The sequence below is a fragment of the Pleurodeles waltl genome, chromosome 8 (assembly GCF_031143425.1).
Source record: "Pleurodeles waltl isolate 20211129_DDA chromosome 8, aPleWal1.hap1.20221129, whole genome shotgun sequence".
Taxonomy (NCBI): Eukaryota; Metazoa; Chordata; class Amphibia; order Caudata; family Salamandridae; genus Pleurodeles; species Pleurodeles waltl.
In genome coordinates, this window is record NC_090447.1 from 15,074,547 (window position 1) to 15,098,459 (window position 23,913).

Sequence of the window (23,913 nt, forward strand, 5' to 3'; positions counted from 1 at the left end):
GGGATAATTAGAATATATGCAACAGCCTCTCGTGTGACTTTTGCAGCACATTTTGGCTTCACAATACTATTGTTCCAGATTTCAGTTCAGCAAGTTCCCAAAGGAACCACTTCTTAGTGGCTTCAGACCCATATTAAGTTTTTGTGTAGAGATTCTTAAGTATAAAAGCATGAACAAAGTAGACACAATGAAATTATTTCAAACTGCAGATGTTTTTTTTTTTTGCCTAGTGAGTGGAGTGGTGGCAGGCGAGTAAGTGTGGTATATAGGAATGTAAGTTGTCAGTATCACATTTCTGGTATAGTATTTAGTTATTTTTTTACAATTGTTATGGTTTATACATTTAGATTTTTGCTTTTTAATCCTCGTGTGATGTGTTATGGTTTAAGATTTTAAAGAAATCAGTGCTTCTTCTGCGTGTTGTTTCTTTGACAGCCCACTGGATGCGTTATGACTTTTAGCCTCTACCTCGAGGTATCTTGCACTCTCTAATGCCCTCCTCAAAGGAACTGTGAGCACATCTGACTCTGCACTGCCTCTAGGGAGAGTGATGCTCTGGCTCATCATCTGGTGCACTATGTTAATTACCAGTGCCCTCCCACATCTAACACTAAAATCCAGTTTGAAGCAGGCACTGTACCCACGACCAACCCAGAGACAGAAGTCTGGTAGGACAAAAGAGGCAACTAAATAGGGGATGCACAAAAATTGTCCTGGCAGCCTTTTATCTCCCTTTCAAGTGCAACAAAAGGTTACACGTGGCTCAGCAAACCTGTTAGACAGGATTTGGCCCTGTGGTATCAAGAGAATGCTCACAGCCCCCACCCTGCATATCCCATTGAATGAAGAGAAGTAATTTCTGCCTATTCAGGTCATTCTATTATGTGCTGCTGGGATAACTTCCACACCTATTTCATACCTATGCCTAGGCTGGGAGTTGCTAGATAGTTAATGCAAATTAGACTTCAGGACCTTGAGATATGAGAACTGTACCGTTTCAAAAGTTAATTTTCTGAAATGTTTATTTAAAAACACCTTCACTATTGAGTTTAATTTTTATGAACTACTAAATATAGTGTATTTTTTTCTAGCTGGTCCCATTTCCAAGTTACAGTATGTGTTTTTTAATCTGTACTATGCTTTAATCTTTTCTGGATTAGACAGCTCAGCCTGCCACAGAAAAAATAGCTTTTATGGCCTTGTCAATGTAGGGATATGGTAATACTAATTTTCTACCTGTCCTACTTTTAAATACCATGCACTGGGTTTTGTGGGCTACAAGGTCTACAGAGGTGTGATATACTAATTTTTAACAGGGGGGCTGTACCTGTTTTTACAGTTCACACTGCAGGTTTTGCACTCAACAGTTAGGCTGCACGGGGCAGGCATGTAGCCAGCTTTGTACTGCCAATGCAGAGGATATCACAATAGGTTCTGCTGTCCACCACTCACATTAAGGCAGTCATTACGAACATGGCGGTTCGGCCCGCCATGCTGGCAGTGGCGGCTAAAGCCGCCAGCCAGCATGACAGGCCGAGCCGCCACATAATGAAGAGGTTGACGACCACCAGTGGCAGTCGTCACCCACCGCCATGCTCCCGCCGCCAGGATAATGTTTCAAATGCTGCCAGCCCAACAGGAAAAGGCTGGCGGAGGGGGTGCCCCGGGGCACCCCTTGGGGCCCCTGCACTGCCCATGCAATTTGCATGGGCAGTGCAGGGGCCCCCGTGCAGGTCCCGTCGCGCATGTCACTGCCCGATTTACGGGCAGTGACATGCGCAACGGGTGCTGCTGCACCCGCCGCACACCAACATTGGCGCTGCCCTCAATGTTGCAGCCGTGTTCCCCGCCAGGCGGGCGGGCGGAGACACTGTCTCCGCCCACCAGCCTGGCGGGGAAATCATTATACGGCTGGCGCGTTTTCCAGGAGGCTGGCCCTCGATGGAAAGACCGTCAGCCTGAATACGGCAGGAAACCCTGCCGTATTCAAAATGACCGCCTCCATTTTAATGCCCAGGGTGCACTTTCTATACCATATACTAGGGACTTATAGGCAAGTTAAATGTATCAATAAGATTTAAGCCAATGTAACCTTAGTTAAAGTGGCGCACAGTCACTTTAGTCCTGATGATTAGTAGGGGTAAAGTGCACAAAGTTCTAAAGCTAGCAATAATAGAGTTTAGAAAAAGGCAAAACATCTTGGGGTGACAAGACAAAAAAGGCATGTTTCCTACAATTAAGCATGTGAGAAAGTGTCTCTTTCTGTCACTCTGATTTTATTTGGATTGATGCTGCTGCTTTTTTGGGACACTGCTAACCAAGCCCCAGTGCCTGTGTTCTGACCCATAAACGCGATTAAAATGGCTAGCTGGTAATTGGCTTATTTAACTTTCCCATGAGCCATTGTGTATAGTGCAGCAGTACACATATGGCATGGAAAGTAACAGGTCATCTGTGAACAGCAGCACTTATTGTGCAATCCACTATTGTGACGGAGAAAAATATGCCTTCAGGCCAACTGGTGTAGTCAGATTTCTGAAATATATACCTTAATTCCAAACTTTACAGGGAATAAAAACTCACTTTCAAATATTAACACCTCATCCCAGTGTACTTCTTGTAGCCCGCAAGGCAGCATGCACTAGTTTTAAATGTGAGACATGTAGAAATGTAGGGCCAGATGTATCAAAGTTTTGAGTTGCCCTTGCCCCACGCAAGGGGGTGGAAGGGTAATGCAAAATCTAAATGAGATTTATCAAGCCATGCAAGGCCATGTTATGTGGCCCTGCAAGGCTCAATAAATCTAGAGAAATGAAGGTAAACTTGAAGCGCTGCTGTGTGTTGCATTGGAGCAGGGAGGCCTTCCTTGGATGAAGCATGGGTGTTCCCATGCATCCACCCTTGGATTCTGGTGCAGTCCCATATTTAATATTGGTGGTAGGCCGGGGGATGTATCAAAATGCTACGCCTCACCAGGTGAGGCATAACACAGATAAATATCTTTATTTCTCCTCGTTTTTTCTTCTTTCTATGTGTGTTGCATTGCGCAGCAACATGGAAGGAAGAAAATGCCTCTCAGGATTGTTTTTGTGAAGGTATCCTTATTGCACAAAACCAATCCTACCTGCAACGCAGGCACCCTTGCACCATTACACAAGTGTGCCTGAAAGGAAAGGACAGGAATAAACCATATATTGGTAAATACAGCACATCCCTGCCCTTTTCTTTTCATGCAGTGCAAAGTGGCTTTTTGTGTTGCACTGCGTGAAATAATTATAAATCTGTCCCTCAATGTTATCGTGCTCTACAGTGACAAGGCCTAAGAAAATACTTACAGTGTGGAAATCCCTATCCGCCCTATAAGGAAAACCAGGGGTCAGAATAAAATACTAATTCTGTTATCCTAGGTTTTGGGCCAGCTAGACAAATAGTTCAATCATTATTACAAATCCAACCTAATAGTAAAGTTAGATACTTAACACATATGTAATAACAATTGTTTTTAGAAATGTTACTCTTTCCGTGCCTGAAGCTCCTGGGGGTTCATTTGCTTTAGCTCTGTAGCAGTTGCCCAGCCAGTACTTCACCTTAATGAGGAGTGAAAACTACTTCCAGAAGAGAAACAATGGCCTGGGAGAGGAGGAGTGTTTTCCTTTTCCTTGCAGGAAGACCAGATAGAGTGGATCCGGGAACTTTATTAATTTGTAAAGAGGCCAAACCTCTAATAATGAAATACCAGGTGAGAGTTGACGAAGGCAATCCTTTGTCCCCCCAGCCAGGCTGACACCAGACCCACAGGGATGGGGATGCAGCTGAACTGGTTTTGAGAAAGCACATTGGAGGGAACTCCTCATTTCCCTGGCCACACCTCAGAGTGGGCATGTTGTTTCCCCATTTATTATTTTGGCAATAATGTGCACTATGCTACTGTTTAATGTCGGGCCAACAGAAACTGATGCAAAAGTGGGTAAATAAGGAGAAGCTGGCAAATCGTAGGGAGGAAGCCGCTGCCTCTGGAGGACGCACATCCACACAGCCACCCCCACACCTCTGGAAGAGGCCATTAAAAGCATCCCATTAACAGAGGCTACATAAGGACTAACTAACATAGGTGCATAACATCTCCCGAAGTCAAATCCAGGTAAGTGTACTAATATAAAAAATATACATTTTTAACAATGTTATAATATTAGAATAGCATATTAAAAGTTTAGCATGGTATTTCAGTAACTGTGTTCAATTCACAAAGGTTATGTTTTCAATGAAAATGCAATATGTTTTACTTCTAGATAGAAATGTATTATGAGATTTCTACTCCATTACAGCTCCTGTAACTTTTCAAGTTCAACAGTAATTGCCATTTTAATATATGATTCGAGAACTAAAACTGTAAAAAATAACACAAATTGCATGCTCTATATTCATGTAAAAAATAAATTAAACTGTTAAAATGGTAAACATACATTTATCACACAATTACTTTTACCTAGGTTTATATGGTATTCAGCAGAATTATAATTGCATATCACATTACACACTGTCCCCACAGATGGAGAATCAACCATTTCAGAGGGCCACGAAGAACAGAATCTCAATGAGGTAGAGGATCAGAGGACTCCCATCAGTGATCTGCCTGCCCCTGTGGACATCACATGTCCTCCCACATTGCAAGAGTAGCAGGAAGAAGACCAGCAGCTAGATCTTCTAGAGATGTTCCTATAACTGCACAGCGTCAAACACTCTTTTACACCCAAGGAGTTAGGAGGCAAAGATTTACTCCAATACGACCACAGCTCTCCCAAAGACACGATGAGACAAGAACACCACCCCAGAAAGTAGTATGCACACATGAAGGAAGCTATGTTAGAACTTCAGAATCAGCAATTGGATGTGGTAAAGATAATTGGCAAAAACATGGCTGAAATCTTGTCTTCCATGATTAGTGGCACTGATAACTTGAATGAAATCTTGAAAACTTTATATGATGGTATGTGTGAGGATACTGAGCAACAAAACAAAATACGTAGCTATGTAGTGTTTAAAATGCAAAACTATGGGAAGAGGGTTTCACTGTTGAATACAGCTAAAGGGCTACTCAGCAGAATACCCGCACATATTCAGCAGGAAATGGCTCACTGCAGCAAAGATGTAGTTACAGTTTTGGGGCATGTTACATCATTGCTGGAATTGCTGAAAACTATGTAAACATGTTCCAGTGATCATGCACCCTCTGTTGTAGAAAGGGAGCAGGTTTCCTGCCTCAGTTGAATATATGTGTCTGACGTCACAATATAGAGGTGTACTCATAGTCAGGCTGCTGAAATAGAAGGGCCACTCCTACCAAGTTAAGTATGAGGCATTGAATGAAATCTTTATGTGATAATCATAACATTAAATGGTTATTATTTTCATACAGTTGGTATTTGTAAAAATTGTTTAACAAATATGAGACTTTTTGCATGCTGTGGGTTTTCAATTTCTGGTGAATTTAACATAGCATTGTGAGTTTGAGTGCTTACTCATAGATTTCATTTTGCCTCCTCTAACACTCTTATCTTTAAAATAGTTGTTTAAAATGTATTTGTGTCAAACCTTTCATTTCTGCAGCTCTGGTAACATCATGTCAAAATAATTATAAGGGTTGAGACAGTGCGAAACAATGGTTTAAAAAACATTATCTACATTAATGCAAGTACCTATAAGGAAGTCACAGCAAAAATCCCCTCTTGAAAGGCGGTTTTAGAGCCCACATTTCCTGAGGATATGTGAATCATGCGTTGATCCAGGAAACTTTGCGACACGGTCTGTAAGTAGGCATCCAGCGTTGCCAAAAAGTTGTGTGTTTAAAGAGTGCTGCTTTTCCGATTGGGACATAAAAAGATCTGTAGCACTTTGGTGACAAATTAGAATATTTGCCTCATCCACACACTCTATAACCCACAAAACAAATACCAAATTTGATTTTTGAAAATCTTGGCGAGTCTTTGGAAATGCATTGTGTCTGTTATTTTTAGGCAGCATTGCATCCAAAAAATATCTTTAAAAAATGTGAAAGTGAGCTTTGTGATTCCCTTCCTACTGTTGCAACACCACCCAGATAGTTCCTGAGGATATATGTGTGGGGATAGAAACAATCCAGAATATGTCCCCTTAGACTGCACAGGGTCTAATTCATCAATTGGACCACAATTGCTGCACAGCCTATACTTCTCATACATCACTTCCTCAGTCTGCTGGAATAAAGTCACTCTGATCTCTCTCTGCCTGTCCCTACGCCGGTATGGGACAAAAACCTTCATCGTGTTTGCCATGACATGCAGAGGAGCAATTGGGGAAAGAAGGACTTTGCATCTGTTTACCACCTGCTTCCACTTGATGCTAATTTGTGAATACTAAACCCGTTTTCGGTTTTGTTACAAGTTGCAATTTGTGACCCTTTAGGAAATTCCGAAATAAGAAATATAAATTGAGAGTCATTATCAGGTAATTGTTATTTCCAGTTGCAAAAATAGTGAGTCAGTAAGATTTGGTTAGTATGACTATTTTTGTGATTGGAACTAAATAGCACTTTAATACAATCCTAACCATTTCACAATCACTAACCTAATACTAATTACTGATTCTCAAATGCTTCCTACATCTGGCCCTAAATCCCAAGATAAAATCTCTGATCAGGATCAACCTGAAATCGAGCGAAGGTCCCGGTGTAATGCAACAAAAATCTCTAACTAGCACTTCTTGCTTTTGGGAAACATTTTTCCTTAAATCGTCTAAAGTTCACATACCTGTTCCTTGTAATTTGATTTAGTTTTTTTTTACTTATTTTGTTGAATAAACTGTACTCTAGATTTCCAAATTGGAGTGGAATATTTATTGCATTGTTTTTGACTTGTTAACTGTTTTGGTAATTCTAAATCCTTTATACATTTTCTTTGAGTTAAGACTGTCTGCTCTGTGCCATAACTACCAGTAGTGTGGCCCAGGTTTAAGGGACCTTTGATGGTACTGATGACGCTGAAATGAAGGTTTTACATTTATTAGCGTATAAACGTAGTGCTGCAATAATCAAGAGTGACTTTAACCGAACTAATAAAGATTGTACGGGGACAAAATGTGCCCTCAGAGTAGTTTGCCGACATTTATAAGCGTGCTTTATGTAACGTGATGTATTAGAAGTGCACTAATCCGACATAATCGTAAACGTGTGCTATGATTTGCTTGTTTGAAATGTTTTAGCTTAGCATTACTTTAGCGGAGGCTTCGGCCTAGTTGCCTGGTCTCACGGTTTAGATGCTCGTATTTTTCCAATGTGCTAATAAACGTGTATTTCTGCTTGAAGCTGTACTTTTCCACTGAGATCGTTCACATGCTTATCTTAAGGTTTCGTGCCAGCCTGGCATTTTTCTCTTTGCTCCAAGGTCAATCTGCAGGTGCGGACAATGGAAGCTCTGAAAATGAGTTAATTGGTATAAAATGTTGCAACTTGCGTACCCGTCTCCAAGGATAATGTATGCTTAAGTAAAAGCTTGAGAACTGTTGTTTTTGATTGGATAATTTGAAGCCAACCTATGAACCCTCCAATGGAAGACCCTACTGGATTTGAACTGTTGTCTATTTAAACCAGGTGCACGAGAAGAAGGTAGCCATTATAGCCATTGCAGCCATTATTGCCGTTACCCGCCATTTTGCAGCTAATATGGCCCACCTTGCTGCGACGCCATTTTGAGAGACTTTGATGCTTTCTCTAATCGAGAGAAAGAGACTTAAATGATTCTTACCCTAGAGACTTTAACTTTGATTTGTCCCTTTGCATGAAGTATTAGTTTATCTTGCCGCCGTGAGGCAACTGCCCCGTCCACCCCTGCCCCTTTGCCCCGTCCCATGCTGATCGAGAAACGGTACCTGTGAGACGAAGACTTCCTTGAATGCTGATTGTAATTGGTAAATATGAAAGGAAATTGTACAATTGCATTGTGTTTCTTTTAGGTAACCAACTGCTGAGTCTTGATAAGAGCCCTAGTTAGGAGTTTTTCTAAATTAATGTTGCTAAATTGTTTTTGCATGAAGTCCCACATGCCGATGCTAATTTGAGGTTAGATGAGGATTCCTTTTGTTGCACGATGCAATTTGAGACCTTGTTATGCTGACTAAATGTATGCAATTACCTCATTACAGATTATAGTTTTAGTGATTTGCATTGCTATCATCGAATGCCTTGTTATTCAAATGCTGCATAGATTACACCTGTTTCGTTGTTATGGACAGCTATTAATGTTCATTTACGTTTATCATTTGGTGTTGAGACACATCTATATTGTGCTAGCTTTGTTAATATAGGGAAATAAATTCATTAACTTTGAATAAACTGGTGTGGTTATTCATGACCGAAAGGTCATGGTTCGCCAAAATGTATTCTGGATTAATTGTTAAGTGTTATGTTGATCAGGGCATTGCTTACGTTCGTTATTGGTTATTGATTTGATTAAATTGACTGATCTCGGGTGAAGAGAGTCCCACTTAGCCAAAAGATTCATCGGCCGAAAGAGCGTCCAAATACAGGTAAATTATTCGTACGGAACGCTCTATCAGTAGATGGTAGCAGAGGACGGTTTCGCCTTTTGGGACTCCGTACTGTTAAAGTACATGGTGTTGAATTAACGGTTACGCCCCTTTGAGACCCCACTCGAGAAGTTGAATTAGATTTTTCTTGGATAAAACTGATTGAGAAAATGATGATGGGCTAAGTCCACCACGACTTTCCCGGGATCTCGGAGCTTGCGAATGAAGAGAATGGAGGTGTGGGATCAGCGTTGGCGGTACTAGTGATGGTATGAGTGAAGTTAGGATTTTGCGCTTGCACAGCTTATTGCCGCAGATTGTGTGAAAAGGTTGCGAGGATTTTAGAGTATAGCGGAGGTGCGACTCCGAGTGTAGAAGTAGGGAAGTCGTCGAACTTCATAGAAATAGCGGAGGTGCGACTCCGAGTGTGAGAGTAGGGAAGTCGTCCAACTTCATGTGCATGTGGCGCTTCGTGCATAAAAAGGTCCACGTGGTTGTTGTTGTTGAGACGGGCCCTGCGAGGTCAAGAGACTCCGGAGTATGTTGAAAAGTGTATGAGACACTTGTTTATGTTGTGGTCTGGTCGGTTTAGTAGGTTGATCGGGCGTGGTCAACGAGTCGGTACGTGTGTTAAGGGAGTGAAAGAAACTTCGACTTCGGGCTTTGACAAATTCTAAGTGCACTAGAATAGATCACTGACAAGTTGAGAGCAGTCTGCGGGTCAGATTTGCTTGCGAAAGTGGGGACCGAGAAAGATGGAATAACTGCCGAGGCTAGTGAAAAATCTCTAAGGTCCTGAAGCGATTGTGTTACCCCTCCTGTAGAAAACCGACAGATCTGTTTTATATTTTTGGTAGCTCGCGATACATGCCAGAAGTTGTTACGAGAGGAGCTGAGTGAAGGAGGACTAGCCGCGAGGCTTTGTCAGCCGCAGTGTGTGAGTGTGACGTCACTAGGAGCCGCGCTGGGATAGGTTGGTTGCAGAGAAGGGTCGCGCACGGATTGGACGCAGTCCGTGGGGCTCGATTGGAAGGGGAAAGGCAAGCGAAGAGTATTCCGGGAATTAAAGTCACTTATTGATTACAAACTTTGTGAAATAAAAGACGAGAAAATGACATTTTTTAAAGCATTAAGGAGTGCGATGAAGGGGGAGTCTTACATTAAAGCGAGCGTAGGAGAGGAGACGCCGCCCGAAGGTACACCAGCTTACATTGTAATGGAGGAAAAGGGGGTAGCTCCGTGCCTTTGGCTAAAGCAATGGCACAAGCTGACAGAGAAACATGGGAGCGTAGCGTTCCCGGTCCATAGGACATTCAATATAAGGATCCTAGAGAATTTGAGATTCGCGATGTACGACATGAAGGTACCTCTAAGGCCAGCACAGTTTGAGGCTCTAGCGATTTGGGAACTAATGGCTAGACAGCAGCAGCAAAATAAGTTCGAGACTAAGATAAGGAAGGTAGAAAAGACACTAGCGGACGCTAGTGGGATAATGCACAGAAGGTGTGGAGGTCAGATGTATTGCAGCGGATAAAATTGTTTCCCGCAATTACTAAGGAAGAAGAGGAGACAGGTAAGAAAGCTACCTGTAAGACAAACAGGAAGTGTTCCAAAGATAGAGAGGACGTGGAAAAGTTGAGAAGAGAAGAGGAGTTAGAGGATGAGGAGTTAATAATGCAATTGCTGAACGACCGTCCACCACCTTATGCAGAGAGTGGACAAGGTCCAAGTACCAGTTCTGCCCCTCCGGCACCGGTACAGAACAGTGAAACTCAGAGTTCAGGAGCATCATCGGGATCTAAGGACCCGAGTTTACTGTTCACCCCGCAGATACCGCAGGTTAGGAGAATATATCCAGATGTGCCCATATTGAAACCAGCCGAAAATTATCAGCCGCAGGTCCCAAGGTACTACAGCAGTGACAACAGTACGGGAATGATTCTAGATCCAACCGTAATGGGAGGACAGAATGGTCAGAACCCAACACTGGCACAAGCTGAATTAACCCAGTTTTTGATGCCCCAAAAGCAGATGCAGGGGGGAACCGCACATGCTCAGATGACGGGGAGTCAGATGGGCATGATGGCAATGATTACCCACAGTGTGGGAATGAACATGTCTCAGAACATGGGAAATGGACAGAACCCAGATGCGATATCACTACCCATTACTGTAGGTCCACCGGTACCTTTGTACAGTCAGCCTAACATAGGTATGAGCGGTCAGGGATCAATGCTGCAGAATGGGACAGAAAGGAGGTGCATAGAAAACACTCCAGGGATAACTCCGATAGCGGCTCAGCCAACTGGATCTGGGTCCTTGATGGAGTTTAGTCCCATATGTGCTCAGTCAACACTGGTGAGGTCGAGTCCCCCACTGATGATACCGCTATCATCGAACACTGAAAAGTTGCCGCAACCATCAATGGCAGTCGATGTGAATGCTACACTGATGGGGTTGAATGCGCAACAGCTGACACAGTGGTTCAACAGTCTGAATTCCACACAAAGCTCAGCCAGTGGGAAGGGAGAAGATTATCTGAATAGGGTCAGGTTGAACATGGAAGCACAAGAATTGGTGGAAGGGACTATGGGTGTGAATAGGTTAGAGTCCTACTCGGAAGAAGAGCTGAGGTATCTATGTCCCAGGATTACGAGAGAAGTGAACAAGGTACATAGAAGCTTGCAAGAAATAGCTGACAAAAACGGGGTTGATATAGATAAGACGAAACACTTGAGCAGGAGCTACAGGTTGGATTTCGGGACCACAGATTTTGAACACATGAGGTCAGCAGGCATGAAGGCACACCTTAGAGAATTGTTGCAGAGTGCACAAGTGTGGAGGTGTTTAGACAAATGGGAAAGCAGATGGGTAAAGAGGAAGGAAAAGAGGAAAGACAGTGTCCCAGAGCTCAACGAGAAAAGACCACAGAGTAGTGATGCAGTAACCATGTTACCAATGAGGGAGACAGCAGGGGGAAAATTAATACATGTACCATGGCACAGAAGCGACATTCAGTCTTTTACGGATGATTTTCCCAAACTGAGAGAGAAACCGATTGAATGGTTTCAACAGAGTGATAGGTTTGTGAAGCTTGCAAAATGTCTCTGGGAAGACCTGAACACTCTCTTTGAGATTGTGGTTCCGGCAGATTTGTGGGAGGATTGCAAAAGAGCTGTAGGTTGGCCGACATGTGAACCAGAGAGAGACAGGGATACGGGTGCACCATCACCTATGGTGATGAGCCTGTACTATAAGGTGATTGAGCATTTGAAGACGAAGGTTGCCGCGAAAAATGTGGATTGGCAGAAGATCGATCGAACTGTCCAAGAGGCTAAAGAGTCGATTCATAGTTACTATGAGAGGTTGTTGAAGGCGTTCAAGAACTACAGTGGCACGGAAACAATAGAGGCGAAGGACATGCTTCATTTTGTGTTTAGATTTGTGGAAGGGCTGAGACCAGAGATAAGTCAGATGATAAAGTCGCATTTGATTTGTTGGCAGTCGAAACCTATTGATGAGGTGTTGAATTATGCGAAATACTGTAGCGACGAAATTGAAGTGAAACAGAAAAAGTTGAAAGAGAAAGTGATGATGATGCAGCTTAAAGCAGCTCAGACAGGTCTGCAAGGTTTGCAAGGGTTGCAAGGGTTCCAACAACAGATACCGCAACCGCAGCCGCAGTTGCAGGGAAATATGACGTTTCAGCCACAGGCGAGAGGCAGAGGCAGAGGAGGTTTTCTGAATAATGGTCCGGATTTGAACACTGTTGTGACTCCGAATGGTGTGCAGGCATTGAAAAAGGTGATGCCGTGTCACGTGCGCGGAATTGTCGGACATTGGAAACGCGAGTGCCCGATGGTGGTGCAGGAAGGTGCAGGTGTTGGTCAGCAAAACAATGATGTCAATGCATTTCAGACAATGAGGGGACCGAAAATGAGAGGTCCAAACCCAAATTTTCAGACCATATATCAGCTACAGGGATTACAGCCCATGCAGCCGCAGCAGATGCAGATGCCCCGTACGCAGATGACGCAAATGCAGCCAATACAACAGCAGTTTCCCATGGTACCTAATCAGCAAATGCAAATACCTTTGGCACCAATGAGTCAGCAGCAAGTGATGGTTCCTCCACAGGTCTCGGGTCAGGTAATGAATACAAATGGCACTGTACAACAGTTCCCATTACACAGTGAGAGTGGAATAAACAATGTATGGGAGAGTGAAAGTTCAGGAGAGGAAGGAGATTGTGTGCTTGCAGCATCCTTGGAAGTTGATCAAAAGGGTCCGTACGTGGAGGGAAGAGTAATGGGTCATCGTGGCTCATTCTTGGTTGACACAGGAGCCACACGTTCAACTGTTAAGAGCATTGAAGTACCAAATTTGCCACTCTCAGGGAGAACAGTTCAAGTGGTGGGAGTAGCAAACAGGCACCTGACAAACCCAATTACAGATCCAGTACCAGTCAGCATTGGTAACTATCAAGGGTTACATAAATTTGTGGTATGTGACTCAAGCCCGATAGCACTGTTAGGGAGAGACCTATTGTGCAAATTGGGTTGTTCGATTATGTGTTCGAACGATGGAATAAAAATTCAGACGAGCAGTGATGGGGAAGAAGAGGACAGTGTAGAGGGGGATGAGATGGAAACTGTCGATGAAGAGTATCCTCTGATTTGTCTTTTCCCGATGATAACTGAAGAAGATATTCCAGCTGAATTACGGGAAACAGTCGGAAAGGAAGTGTGGGATATGACAGGGAAAGAGGTGGGATTGATGAAAGGAGTGGAACCAGTGAAAGTGACTGTAAAGCCCAATGCAACCTTTCCCCAGACCCCACAATACCACATGGCACAAGACACCCTCATGAAAGTTGCCCAACTCATTGACGAATTTGTAAAGCAGGGAGTACTGAAAGAAGTGTTAAGCAGTCCATGTAATTCACCAATCATGGGACTAATAAAGCCGAGTGGAAAGGTCCGAATTGTACAGGACTTGAGGAAAATAAATGACATCATAATTAAATGTTGCCCTGTCGTACCAAATCCAGCTGTGATAATGTTTCAAGTCCCTTGCGATGCCGAGTGGTTCTCAGTCATCGACTTGTCACAAGCATTCTTTTCGGTGCCTCTTCATGAGGACAGTCAATTTCTCTTTTGTTTCAAATTCTTAGACAGGTATGAAACGATAATTCTGGGCTCACCGAATGTGCAGCTGAAAAGGTGCACTACGTTGAATCCAGCAACCTTGCTTCCCGGTGAAAATGCTGAAGTTGAGAACGCTGAAGACGTCGAGCATGACTGCCTTCAGGTGACTGAATTTTGCACAAAACCTCGACCTGACATTAAAGATACTAAGCTTGATGAAAATGACCAAATTGTTTTCGTTGATGGTTCATGTCTAAGAGATGGGATGGGAATTTTGAAAGCAGGATATGCTGTATGTACTGTAACAGGTGTCTTGGAAGCGTCCTGGCTTCAAGGAGTCTATTCTGCACAAGTAGCAGAACTTGTAGCCCTTACAAGAGCATGTCAACTGTCTGCATTGATGAAAGTCACCATTTACACTGATAGTCAGTACGGGTTTGGAATTGTGCACGACTTTGGTCAACTATGGTCACAGAGAGGTTTCCTGACTTCTTCAGGATCCCCAGTGAAAAACGGGGAGAGAATAAGGGAATTGTTACACGCCATTCAAATGCCAGCCGAAGTTGCAGTGGTAAAGTGTAGTGCTCATACAAAAGGACAGGACTATGTTTCTCTGGGAAATGCATATGCGGATCAAGTCGCAAGATTTTGTGCCTTGAACTGTATATTACTCAGAGATGAATGAATTCGATAAGTGAACCAGAACTTGAACCAGCTGAAGCATTTGCCTTGAAGGTCGTAGATACAATGGATGAACTAAAAGCGTTACAGAATAACGTCAGGGAAGATGAAAGAGATTCCTGGATTAAGTCACAATGTATAAAGAGACCAGATGAGTTATGGGTTTCAAATGAGGGAAAATTTGTTTTTGCCAAATGGTCTCTTATCGCAGCTAGCGCGGTTCTATCATGGGCAGGCTCACCTAGGGAGAGATGCCATGATAAGATTGTTCAAAACTGATTGGTTTAACCCCAGATTTCGTCAAGCTGCAGAAGCAGTTTGCCATCGATGTGTCATTTGTCAGCAGATGAACCCAGGGAAGGGAACGGTTGTGAACGCGAGCCACATTGGTAGGGCGAGCGGCCCGTTTAGTAGAATGCAGATGGACTTCATTGAGATGCCTGTGCATGGAGGTCTGAAGTATGTGTTGGTGATTGTGTGCATTTTTAGTCACTGGATTGAGGCATACCCCACACGTAGAAATGACAGCCTTACAGTTGCAAAACTATTGTTGAGGGAGTTAATACCACGTTTCGGATTCCCGATCTCTTTAGAATCAGATAGAGGAAGTCACTTCAATAACGAGGTGATAAAGTTACTTTGCGCAGTGCTGAACATTGAGCAAAAACTGCATTGTAGCTATCGCCCTGAAGCCTCAGGACTGGTGGAACAAATGAATGGTACATTGAAATCAAGAATGGCGAAAATATGTGCATCGACAAATTTGAAATGGCCTGACGCATTGCCCTTGGTGTTAATGTCAATGAGAAACACCCCTGATAGAAAGACTGGATTGTCTCCGCACGAAATTCTCATGGGCAGGGCTATGAGACTTCCTGCAGTTCCCGCAAACGCGCTTTTGAATATTACAGATGATATGGTGTTAGACTACTGCAAAGGTCTGGCTGACGTGGTTCGCTCTTTCTCTCACCAGGTGGAAGCGACCACCTTGCCACCGATCCAAGGTCCAGGACACACACTGAAAGCAGGTGACTGGGTCGTGGTAAAGAAGCACGTGAGAAAGTCGTGTCTGGAACCCCGTTGGAAAGGCCCTTTCCAAGTGATCCTGACAACAACTACCGCTGTGAAGTGAGCGGGGGTTCCCAACTGGATCCACGCCAGTCACACAAAGAAAGTGTTGTGTCCCACAGATGAGGAAGTTGAAGCCAGTGCCTGATAAAACAGTGCTGAGCGCTGAGACAGAGCAAAACCGAACTGAAAGCGAACAGGCAGGAACAGAAGAGAGGGAAATATTCTCTGAGGACGAAACGACCGACTCACTTGGGGAAGACCAAGGAGAAACCTCAGACTGCGACGAAGCAGCTGAAGGTGACAAAGAGCCTGAAGCAGCTGAGGGTAGCAAAGAGCCTGAAGTAGCTGAAGGTGATAAAGAGCCTGAAGCAGCTGAAAGTGATAAAGAGTCTGAAGAAAGTAACGGTGATGAAGGGCTCGAAAGAGGTGAAAAAGCAGGAGAGCCTGATCAGAGGAGGGCTTTCCCAGAAGCAGACGATAGAGAAAAAGAAAAGGAGAACGTGATTGATTCCCCAGAAGGAGGGGACAAGGCAGAACAGAACGAAACAGTTCAAGCTCCCACAGAAAAGATCGCAGGTCCATCAAATGGACACGGTGCAAAGAGGAGACTAAGGCCCTCATTCTGACCTTGGCGGGCGGCGGAGGCCGCCCGCCAAAGTCCCGCCGTCAGGTTACCGTTCCGCGGTCGAAAGACCGCGGCGGTAATTCTGACTTTCCCGCTGGGCTGGCGGGCGGTCTCCTTCAGACCGCCAGCCAGCCCAGCGGGAAAGAGGCTTCCACGATGAAGCCGGCTCGGAATCGAGCCGGCGGAGTGGAAGCTGTGCGACGGGTGCAGTTGCACCCGTCGCTTATTTCACTGTCTGCGCAGCAGACAGTGAAATACATTTAGGGGCCCTCTTACGGGGGCCCCTGCAATGCCCATGCGGCATGGGCACTGCAGGGGCCCCCAGGGGCCCCGCGACCCCCCCTACCGCCATCCGGATCTCGGCGGTCCGACCGCCGGGATCTGGATGGCGGTAGGGGGGGTCAGAATCCCCGCGGCGGTGCAGCAAGCTGCGCCGCCGTGGAGGATTCAATGGGGCCGCGGTACACTGGCGGGACCCCGCCAGTGGTGCCGGTCCGACCGCGGCTTTACCGCCGCGGTCGGAATCCCCATTGAAGCACCGCCGGCTTGTCGGCGGTGCTCCCGCGGTCCTCCGCCCTGGCGGTCAAAGACCGCCAGGGTCAGAATGAGGGCCTAAGTCTATCACCAATAAAGCAAAGGACTAAAGAAAACTTGAACGACGGAGAAAGGCCAAAAGTGAAAGAGAAAAGAAAGGAAGTGACTGTCGTGGTACCATCCTCAAGTGAAGGAAAAGACTTGGCCAAAGAGGAGAGTACTAGTGAGGCAGAATCGAAAAGAGAAGTAAAATTGAAAAGGAAAAGGATACCAAACAGGAGATATTCCGGTCCAGAATGGGCATATGTAGTCAATGACGATTGGACTGACGAATTTGTATCTCTTAGCCTCGAGAACGAAGAAGAAGAGATACCAATAGAAAAGAAAAGTTTTATGGACTCTGTCGATTGAAAGGGTAATAAATGATATTGCTTGCTGCAATCTAACGTGATACAACCAGCTGAGACATTGCTAAACCGGATAAGACACTTGCTGAACTGATAAAAGACTGAGTTATTGCCGAATTGAGACAAATGCTGCTAACCGATAAGTGACTGGCCTTTTGAAGAAAATTGTGTGAACATTGCGCTCGTTCAGCTTTGTAACTGAATTGCTAAATAGTTTCTTTATAGGTGCTTCTAGCTCTCTGATTCTATACAGATCATGGCTACGCAAAACAGTAGAAAGAAATATTGTAAATATGTGTGTATAGGCTTGGTAATTGCATGTGTACTAATAATAATGGCAATCGTGCTTGGAATGCATGGTAAGGGTGAGAATGAGAAAATTGATGCTTCTACTTTTGCTCCTGTTACTGTCACTGAACTAACCGCATTGAAAAGACTAGAATTAGATGAGAGACACTTGCATGATAAGAAAGAGCTTTCGTATAATGTTTTCTATCGCTTGCTAACAGAATATGTTGAGACTATGGATGCGAAAGATTGTTATGTGTGTACACAGATACCGACATCAGTAAAGGAAGGGGTGACTTATCACCACATGCCTCTTACATACGGGATTACATGTAGTATAGTAACTTCTAGATTTTATGGTCAAACTAACATACAGTATTTTTACTCAAATTATGATGTTACCTTTGCATATGTTCCTATAATAGCGCAGCTAAGCCAGATTGCTAAAGATTGGGATGCTAAGATAATGAGGGAATTTTTCGAGCCAATGCAACCTTTTGAAACGGCCCACGCTCATAGGGAAAACCTTACCTGCTCGCTCTCTGCAGTAGAAATAAGCTTTTTAGATCGCACAGATGATAGAAGGGCACAAATGAATGCGAAATTAGAAAAGGAACTAAGTAAGAGGACTTCAGTAGATCATTATGATTTTGCCGCAATAAAGACACAAGGGAGAATAGCTTTAGATGCTTGGCATGTAGGGAAATTTTGTATATATCGAGGTGAATCTTATTATGACAACATTTTCGTAGGAGCGAGTGAGTGTAAACATACGTTTATCTTTAAGGCCAAATGGACATTCATGATGAACGGACTTGACCCTGTCATACCAGGTGTATATTACATTTGTGGGTATAATGCCTATTATCGTCTTTCAAAGGGATGGTGGGGGAGATGTTATTTGGGTATAGTGTTCCCAAAGGTTTATCAACTGGATGACCTATCGATGATTCCAAAGACATCTGGATCCCATCGTATCCAGAAAAGAGAGACCGCAGCTGCTGTGGTAGGAGATATATTTGGAGCCATGATTCCTTCATTGGGAGTAGTGTTGAATTCCATCAAAATAAGAAAGTTGTCTACTATAGTGGATAACATGTTGACAAAGTTTTCAGGTGCTATAATCCTGATAGATGCTGAACTTGCAGCGGAAAGAGCTATGACTCTTCAAAACAGGCTTGCCTTAGACATTCTTTTAGCAAAGGATGGCGGCGTTTGCAAAATGCTTGGTGCGCGCCACTGTTGCACGTATATTCCGGACAACAGTGTGAAAATTAAAACTATGCTTGCTAATCTAACAAAAGAGAGTGCAGACTTGAAGGAATTGAAAGAACCAGGAGTGTGGGAGAAGGTTGGGAAAGGACTTGCTTCAGTGGGAAATTGGATTGGTGGAATTTGGAATGGAATATTACTAAAAATTATACAGGGAATATTAATAGTATTGATGTGTATATTTGGAATTTGGGGAATACAAAGGGGAATAATAATGATTATGGAAAGAATTAAAAGAAGGAAGGAAGAGAAAATGATGAAAAGAATGGCAGAAGAATATAAAGCGAAAACTAGGGGAACTAAAAGGAAAAGAGAACTGACAGAATTTTAATGGAATAAAATTTGTGGGATTAGTTTTGTGTGATGACAAGTAGTCATCAGAGGAGGGATTGATGACACTGAAAGGAAGGTTTTACATTATTAGCGTATAAACGTAGTGCTGCAATAATCAAGAGTGACTTTAACCGAACTAATAAAGATTGTACGGGGACAAAATGTGCCCTCAGAGTAGTTTGCCGACATTTATAAGCGTGCTTTATTATCTATTAGAAGTGCACTAATCCGACATAATCGTAAACGTGTGCTATGATTTGCTTGTTTGAAATGTTTTAGCTTAGCATTACTTTAATGGAGGCTTCGGCCTAGTTGCCTGGTCTCACGGTTTAGATGCTCGTATTTTTCCAATGTGCTAATAAACGTGTATTTCTGCTTGAAGCTGTACTTTTCCACTGAGATCGTTCACATGCTTATCTTAAGGTTTCGTGCCAGCCTGGCATTTTTCTCTTTGCTCCAAGGTCAATCTGCAGGTGCGGACAATGGAAGCTCTGAAAATGAGTTAATTGGTATAAAATGTTGCAACTTGCGTACCCGTCTCCAAGGATAATGTATGCTTAAGTAAAAGCTTGAGAACTGTTGTTTTTGATTGGATAATTTGAAGCCAACCTATGAACCCTCCAATGGAAGACCCTACTGGATTTGAACTGTTGTCTATTTAAACCAGGTGCACGAGAAGAAGGTAGCCATTATAGCCATTGCAGCCATTATTGCCGTTACCCGCCATTTTGCAGCTAATATGGCCCACCTTGCTGCGACGCCATTTTGAGAGACTTTGATGCTTTCTCTAATCGAGAGAAAGAGACTTAAATGATTCTTACCCTAGAGACTTTAACTTTGATTTGTCCCTTTGCATGAAGTATTAGTTTATCTTGCCGCCGTGAGGCAACTGCCCCGTCCACCCCTGCCCCTTTGCCCCGTCCCATGCTGATCGAGAAACGGTACCTGTGAGACGAAGACTTCCTTGAATGCTGATTGTAATTGGTAAATATGAAAGGAAATTGTACAATTGCATTGTGTTTCTTTTAGGTAACCAACTGCTGAGTCTTGATAAGAGCTCTAGTTAGGAGTTTTTCTAAATTAATGTTGCTAAATTGTTTTTGCATGAAGTCCCACATGCCGATGCTAATTTGAGGTTAGATGCGGATTCCTTTTGTTGCACGATGCAATTTGAGACCTTGTTATGCTGACTAAATGTATGCAATTAGCTCATTACAGATTATAGTTTTAGTGATTTGCATTGCTATCATCGAATGCCTTGTTATTCAAATGCTGCATAGATTACACCTGTATGGACAGCTATTAATGTTCATTTACGTTTATCATTTGGTGTTGAGACACATCTATATTGTGCTAGCTTTGTTAATATAGGGAAATAAATTCATTAACTTTGAATAAACTGGTGTGGTTATTCATGACCGAAAGGTCATGGTTCGCCGAAATGTATTCTGGATTAATTGTTAAGTGTTATGTTGTTCAGGGCATTGCTTACGTTCGTTATTGGTTATTGATTTGATTAAATTGACTGATCTCGGGTGAAGAGAGTCCCACTTAGCCAAAAGATTCATCGGCGTAAAGAGCGTCCAAATACAGGTAAATTATTAGTACGGAACGCTCTATCAGTACTTAAGAGGTTTGTGACTTCATTACTCTTGATGCACACCCAACCAACCCGACTAATAGGTCACTTTCCTACTGTGCAAATGCAAATTATGTGACATTTGCTCAACCTTGACAATACAAAGTAACTAATTTCATCCACACATCACTCACACCCATTGAGCTCATGATCAAGCCAGAACTAGAGAAGTTAAAAGTCACAACAACATTGAACATCCCAAGCCCAAATAATTAAGCAAGTATGTAAGTGCTTGGTGCTAAAAACTCAACATATTAAAGAAATGCAAAATTAAGGGCATGATTTTAGATTATAAAGGTGTCAGTTCACAGTGATTACTTCTATGATTCCTCACACCATTTACTCTTTCCTGTATAAACAGAGGTAAAGGTTCTAAAACATTTAGAAATGCAATTGGAAATTAACACATTTTGGAGAAAAATAACCAAAATATTTCCAGTCATTGTAGGTGCAACAGAATGAAACAATAAAAGCTTTGAGCACAAGCAAGTAGTTGGCTCTAGAGAGAGCAGCAAACAGAGTAACAAGTGAAAATATCATTTGCACCAAGTGTTACAAAAGCCTTTGCTGCTAATTTGGATCCATGATGCTGAACATTATCTAATTATGCCCCAAGTCTAGAGTTAGAATATTTCTGCAATGATTTGTACGAAAACAAATCCCAGTATGTAGACACAGGACCACAGAAAATGAACTGTCCACAGGGAACAATGGTACATTTTCCTGGAGTGTGGTACATACGGGCAGAGGAGAACTGTCTGAGATGCTCACTCAGCCACGTCCCCTTATCATAACGCAGCCATATTACACCTCAATGCAGAGCTGGGTAGAAACGTCACTGATCAGCTGAGGGTGGCTGTTTCGTGTTCCCCTCCCCAATGGGTCAAGTTTTTTGACCCCCCCTCTCTAAAGCCTAATGTAGTCCTTCTCTCTCAGGAGCATCTGGAAGTAACTCCAAATATATTATCTTGAACAAGACATTAAAAGAAATTCAGTTTTCCTTTCTCAATCTGTAAGCTCATACGACTGAATAATTAATTGACCTATGCAATAACACAGGGTGGGCTTCATTTTCAAAGTTTGCGGCATATTTATACTTTTTGGTGCAAAACTAAACTAATGCAGTTTTGCACCGGTTTGTACCATTCCTGTGCGTCAGCAGGGCACTATATTTATGGAATGGTGCAAGCCGGGGCAAAGGCTGGGGTAGCGTAAAAAAAATGACGTTAGCCCGGTGAGGGTGGCGTTATGGGAGAAGGGGGTTTTGCACATAAAAATGACATTAGGCAGGATAGAGTAAAAAGAATTACTTTAACCAGCCTAGCGTCATTTTCTGACACAAAACCATTCATAACACATGACCCCTGTCTTGGAAAAGACAGGAGTCATGCCCACCACCCCAATGGCCAGCACAGGGGACCTGTGTCCCCTGGGCATGGCCATTGCACCCAGTGCCATGTAGGGGGACCCATTTCAGGGCCCCCAATGGCACTTTAAAAAATAAAATAAAATACTTACCTGTACTTAACTATACTTACCTGGGATGCGGTCCCCCATCCTCTGCTGTCCCTCTGGTGTGGGTGGGGGTGCCCCTGGGGCTGGGGAGGGCACCTGTGGGCTTATTCCATGGTATTCAACCATGGAGATAGGTCAACAGGTCTCCTAACGCCTGTCCTGACCCAGGCCTTCAATAATGGTGCAAAACAAGCTTTGCACCATTATTTGACTTCTCCTCCCCCGTGCGTGATTTTAGCACAGGGGATAAATATGGCGTATTAGACCTGACAGCCTTAGGGTGGTCACCCCTAACTCTTTGCTTGCCTCCCTCCACTTTTTGGACACTGTTTTTGCTGGTTTTAGGACTCTGCGCACTTTACCACTCCTAACCAATGCTAAAGTGCATATGCTCTCTCCCTTAAAACATGGTGACATTGGTTTATACCCAATTGGCTTATTTAATCTACTTGTAAGTCCCACTAAAGTGCACTACATGTGCCCCGGGCCTATAAATTAAATGCTCATTTTGGGCCTGCAGCACTGTTTGTGCCACCCACCTAAGTAGCCCTCCAACGATGCCTCAGGCCTGCCATTGCTAGGCCTGTGTGTGCCGTTTCACTGCCACTTCGACCTGGCATTTAAAAGCACTTGCCAAGCCTTAAACTCCCCTTTTTATACATATAAGTCACCCCTAAGGTAGGCCCTAGGTAACTCATAGGGCAGGGTGCTATGTAGGTAAAAGGCAGGACATATACCTGTGTAGTCTATATGTCCTGGTAGTGTAGAACTCCTAAATTCGTTTTACACTGCTGGGAGGCCTGCTCCTTTCATATGCTACCATAAGGCTACCCTCATATACTGTTGGAGTGGTAGCTTCTGATCTGAAAGTAGTAACAAGGTCATATTTAGTATGGCCAGAATGGTAATACAAAATCCTGCTGACTGGTGAAGTTGGATTTAATATTACTGTTTAAGAAATGCCACTTTTAGAAAGTGAGCATTTCTCTACACTTAAATCCTTCTGTGCCCTACAGTCTGCCTAGGTTTAGTGACAGCTCCCTTGTGCATTCACTTAGACAACCCCAAACACAGGATGCTCAGTCACACTTGCAGACATCTGAATATTGAATGGGTCTTCCTAGGCTGGGAGGGTGGAGGGCCTGACACTTACATGTCAAAGGACAGTAGCCTGCCCACACACAAAGGACTGCCACACCCCTACTAAGACCCTGGCAGACAGGATGGAACTGAAAGGGGACCTTGTGCACTTCTAAGCCACTCTTTGAAGTCTCCCCCACTTCAAAGGCACATTTGGGTATTTACGCAGGGTCTCTAACCCTGACAACTCAGACACTTCTGGACAAGATGCCACTGGAGAAGAAACCCTGAACCAGAACCTGCAACCTGTCAAGACGAACTGCCTGGCTGCCCAAAGGACTCACCTGACTGCATTTTTGCAAAGGACTGCTGCCCTGCTGTTGCCCTGCTGCCTTGCTGTCCTCTGGTTCTGCTGAGAAGTGCTCTCCAAAGGCTTGGATAGAGCTTGCCTCCTGTTCCTTGTAGTCTAAGAACCAAAAAGACTTCATGTCTGCAAAAGAACTCCTTGTGCTCCGAAAATTGACGCACAGCCTACATCGTGGTGAGAAAATCACCGCATGCCGAACCAGAACGACGCAGCCCGACTCCCCACAGAGGAGATCAACGCAGTGCCAGCGATGCGATCGGAAATTCGACAGACGGCCTACTGGATCGACGCAAAGCCAAACCAAAATGACACAGCCTGACTTCCTGCGAATAGAATCGACACAGCGCCTGACGTACAGCATAAATGTCCACGCATGCCTGCCAGATCGACGCAGC

General features: G+C 43.8%; 1 protein-coding gene across 1 annotated transcript in view; it reads left to right on the forward strand.

The window, feature by feature from the left end:
• The first annotated feature begins 4,848 nt into the window (after nucleotides 1-4,848).
• Nucleotides 4,849-23,913, forward strand: part of LOC138249291 (extracellular calcium-sensing receptor-like) — a 137,887-nt gene continuing 118,822 nt past the window's right edge. Inside the window, exon 1 of the mRNA XM_069203247.1 lies at nucleotides 4,849-4,987. Coding sequence (XP_069059348.1) covers nucleotides 4,849-4,987 — 139 coding nt within the window. The remainder of the gene's footprint in view (nucleotides 4,988-23,913) is intronic.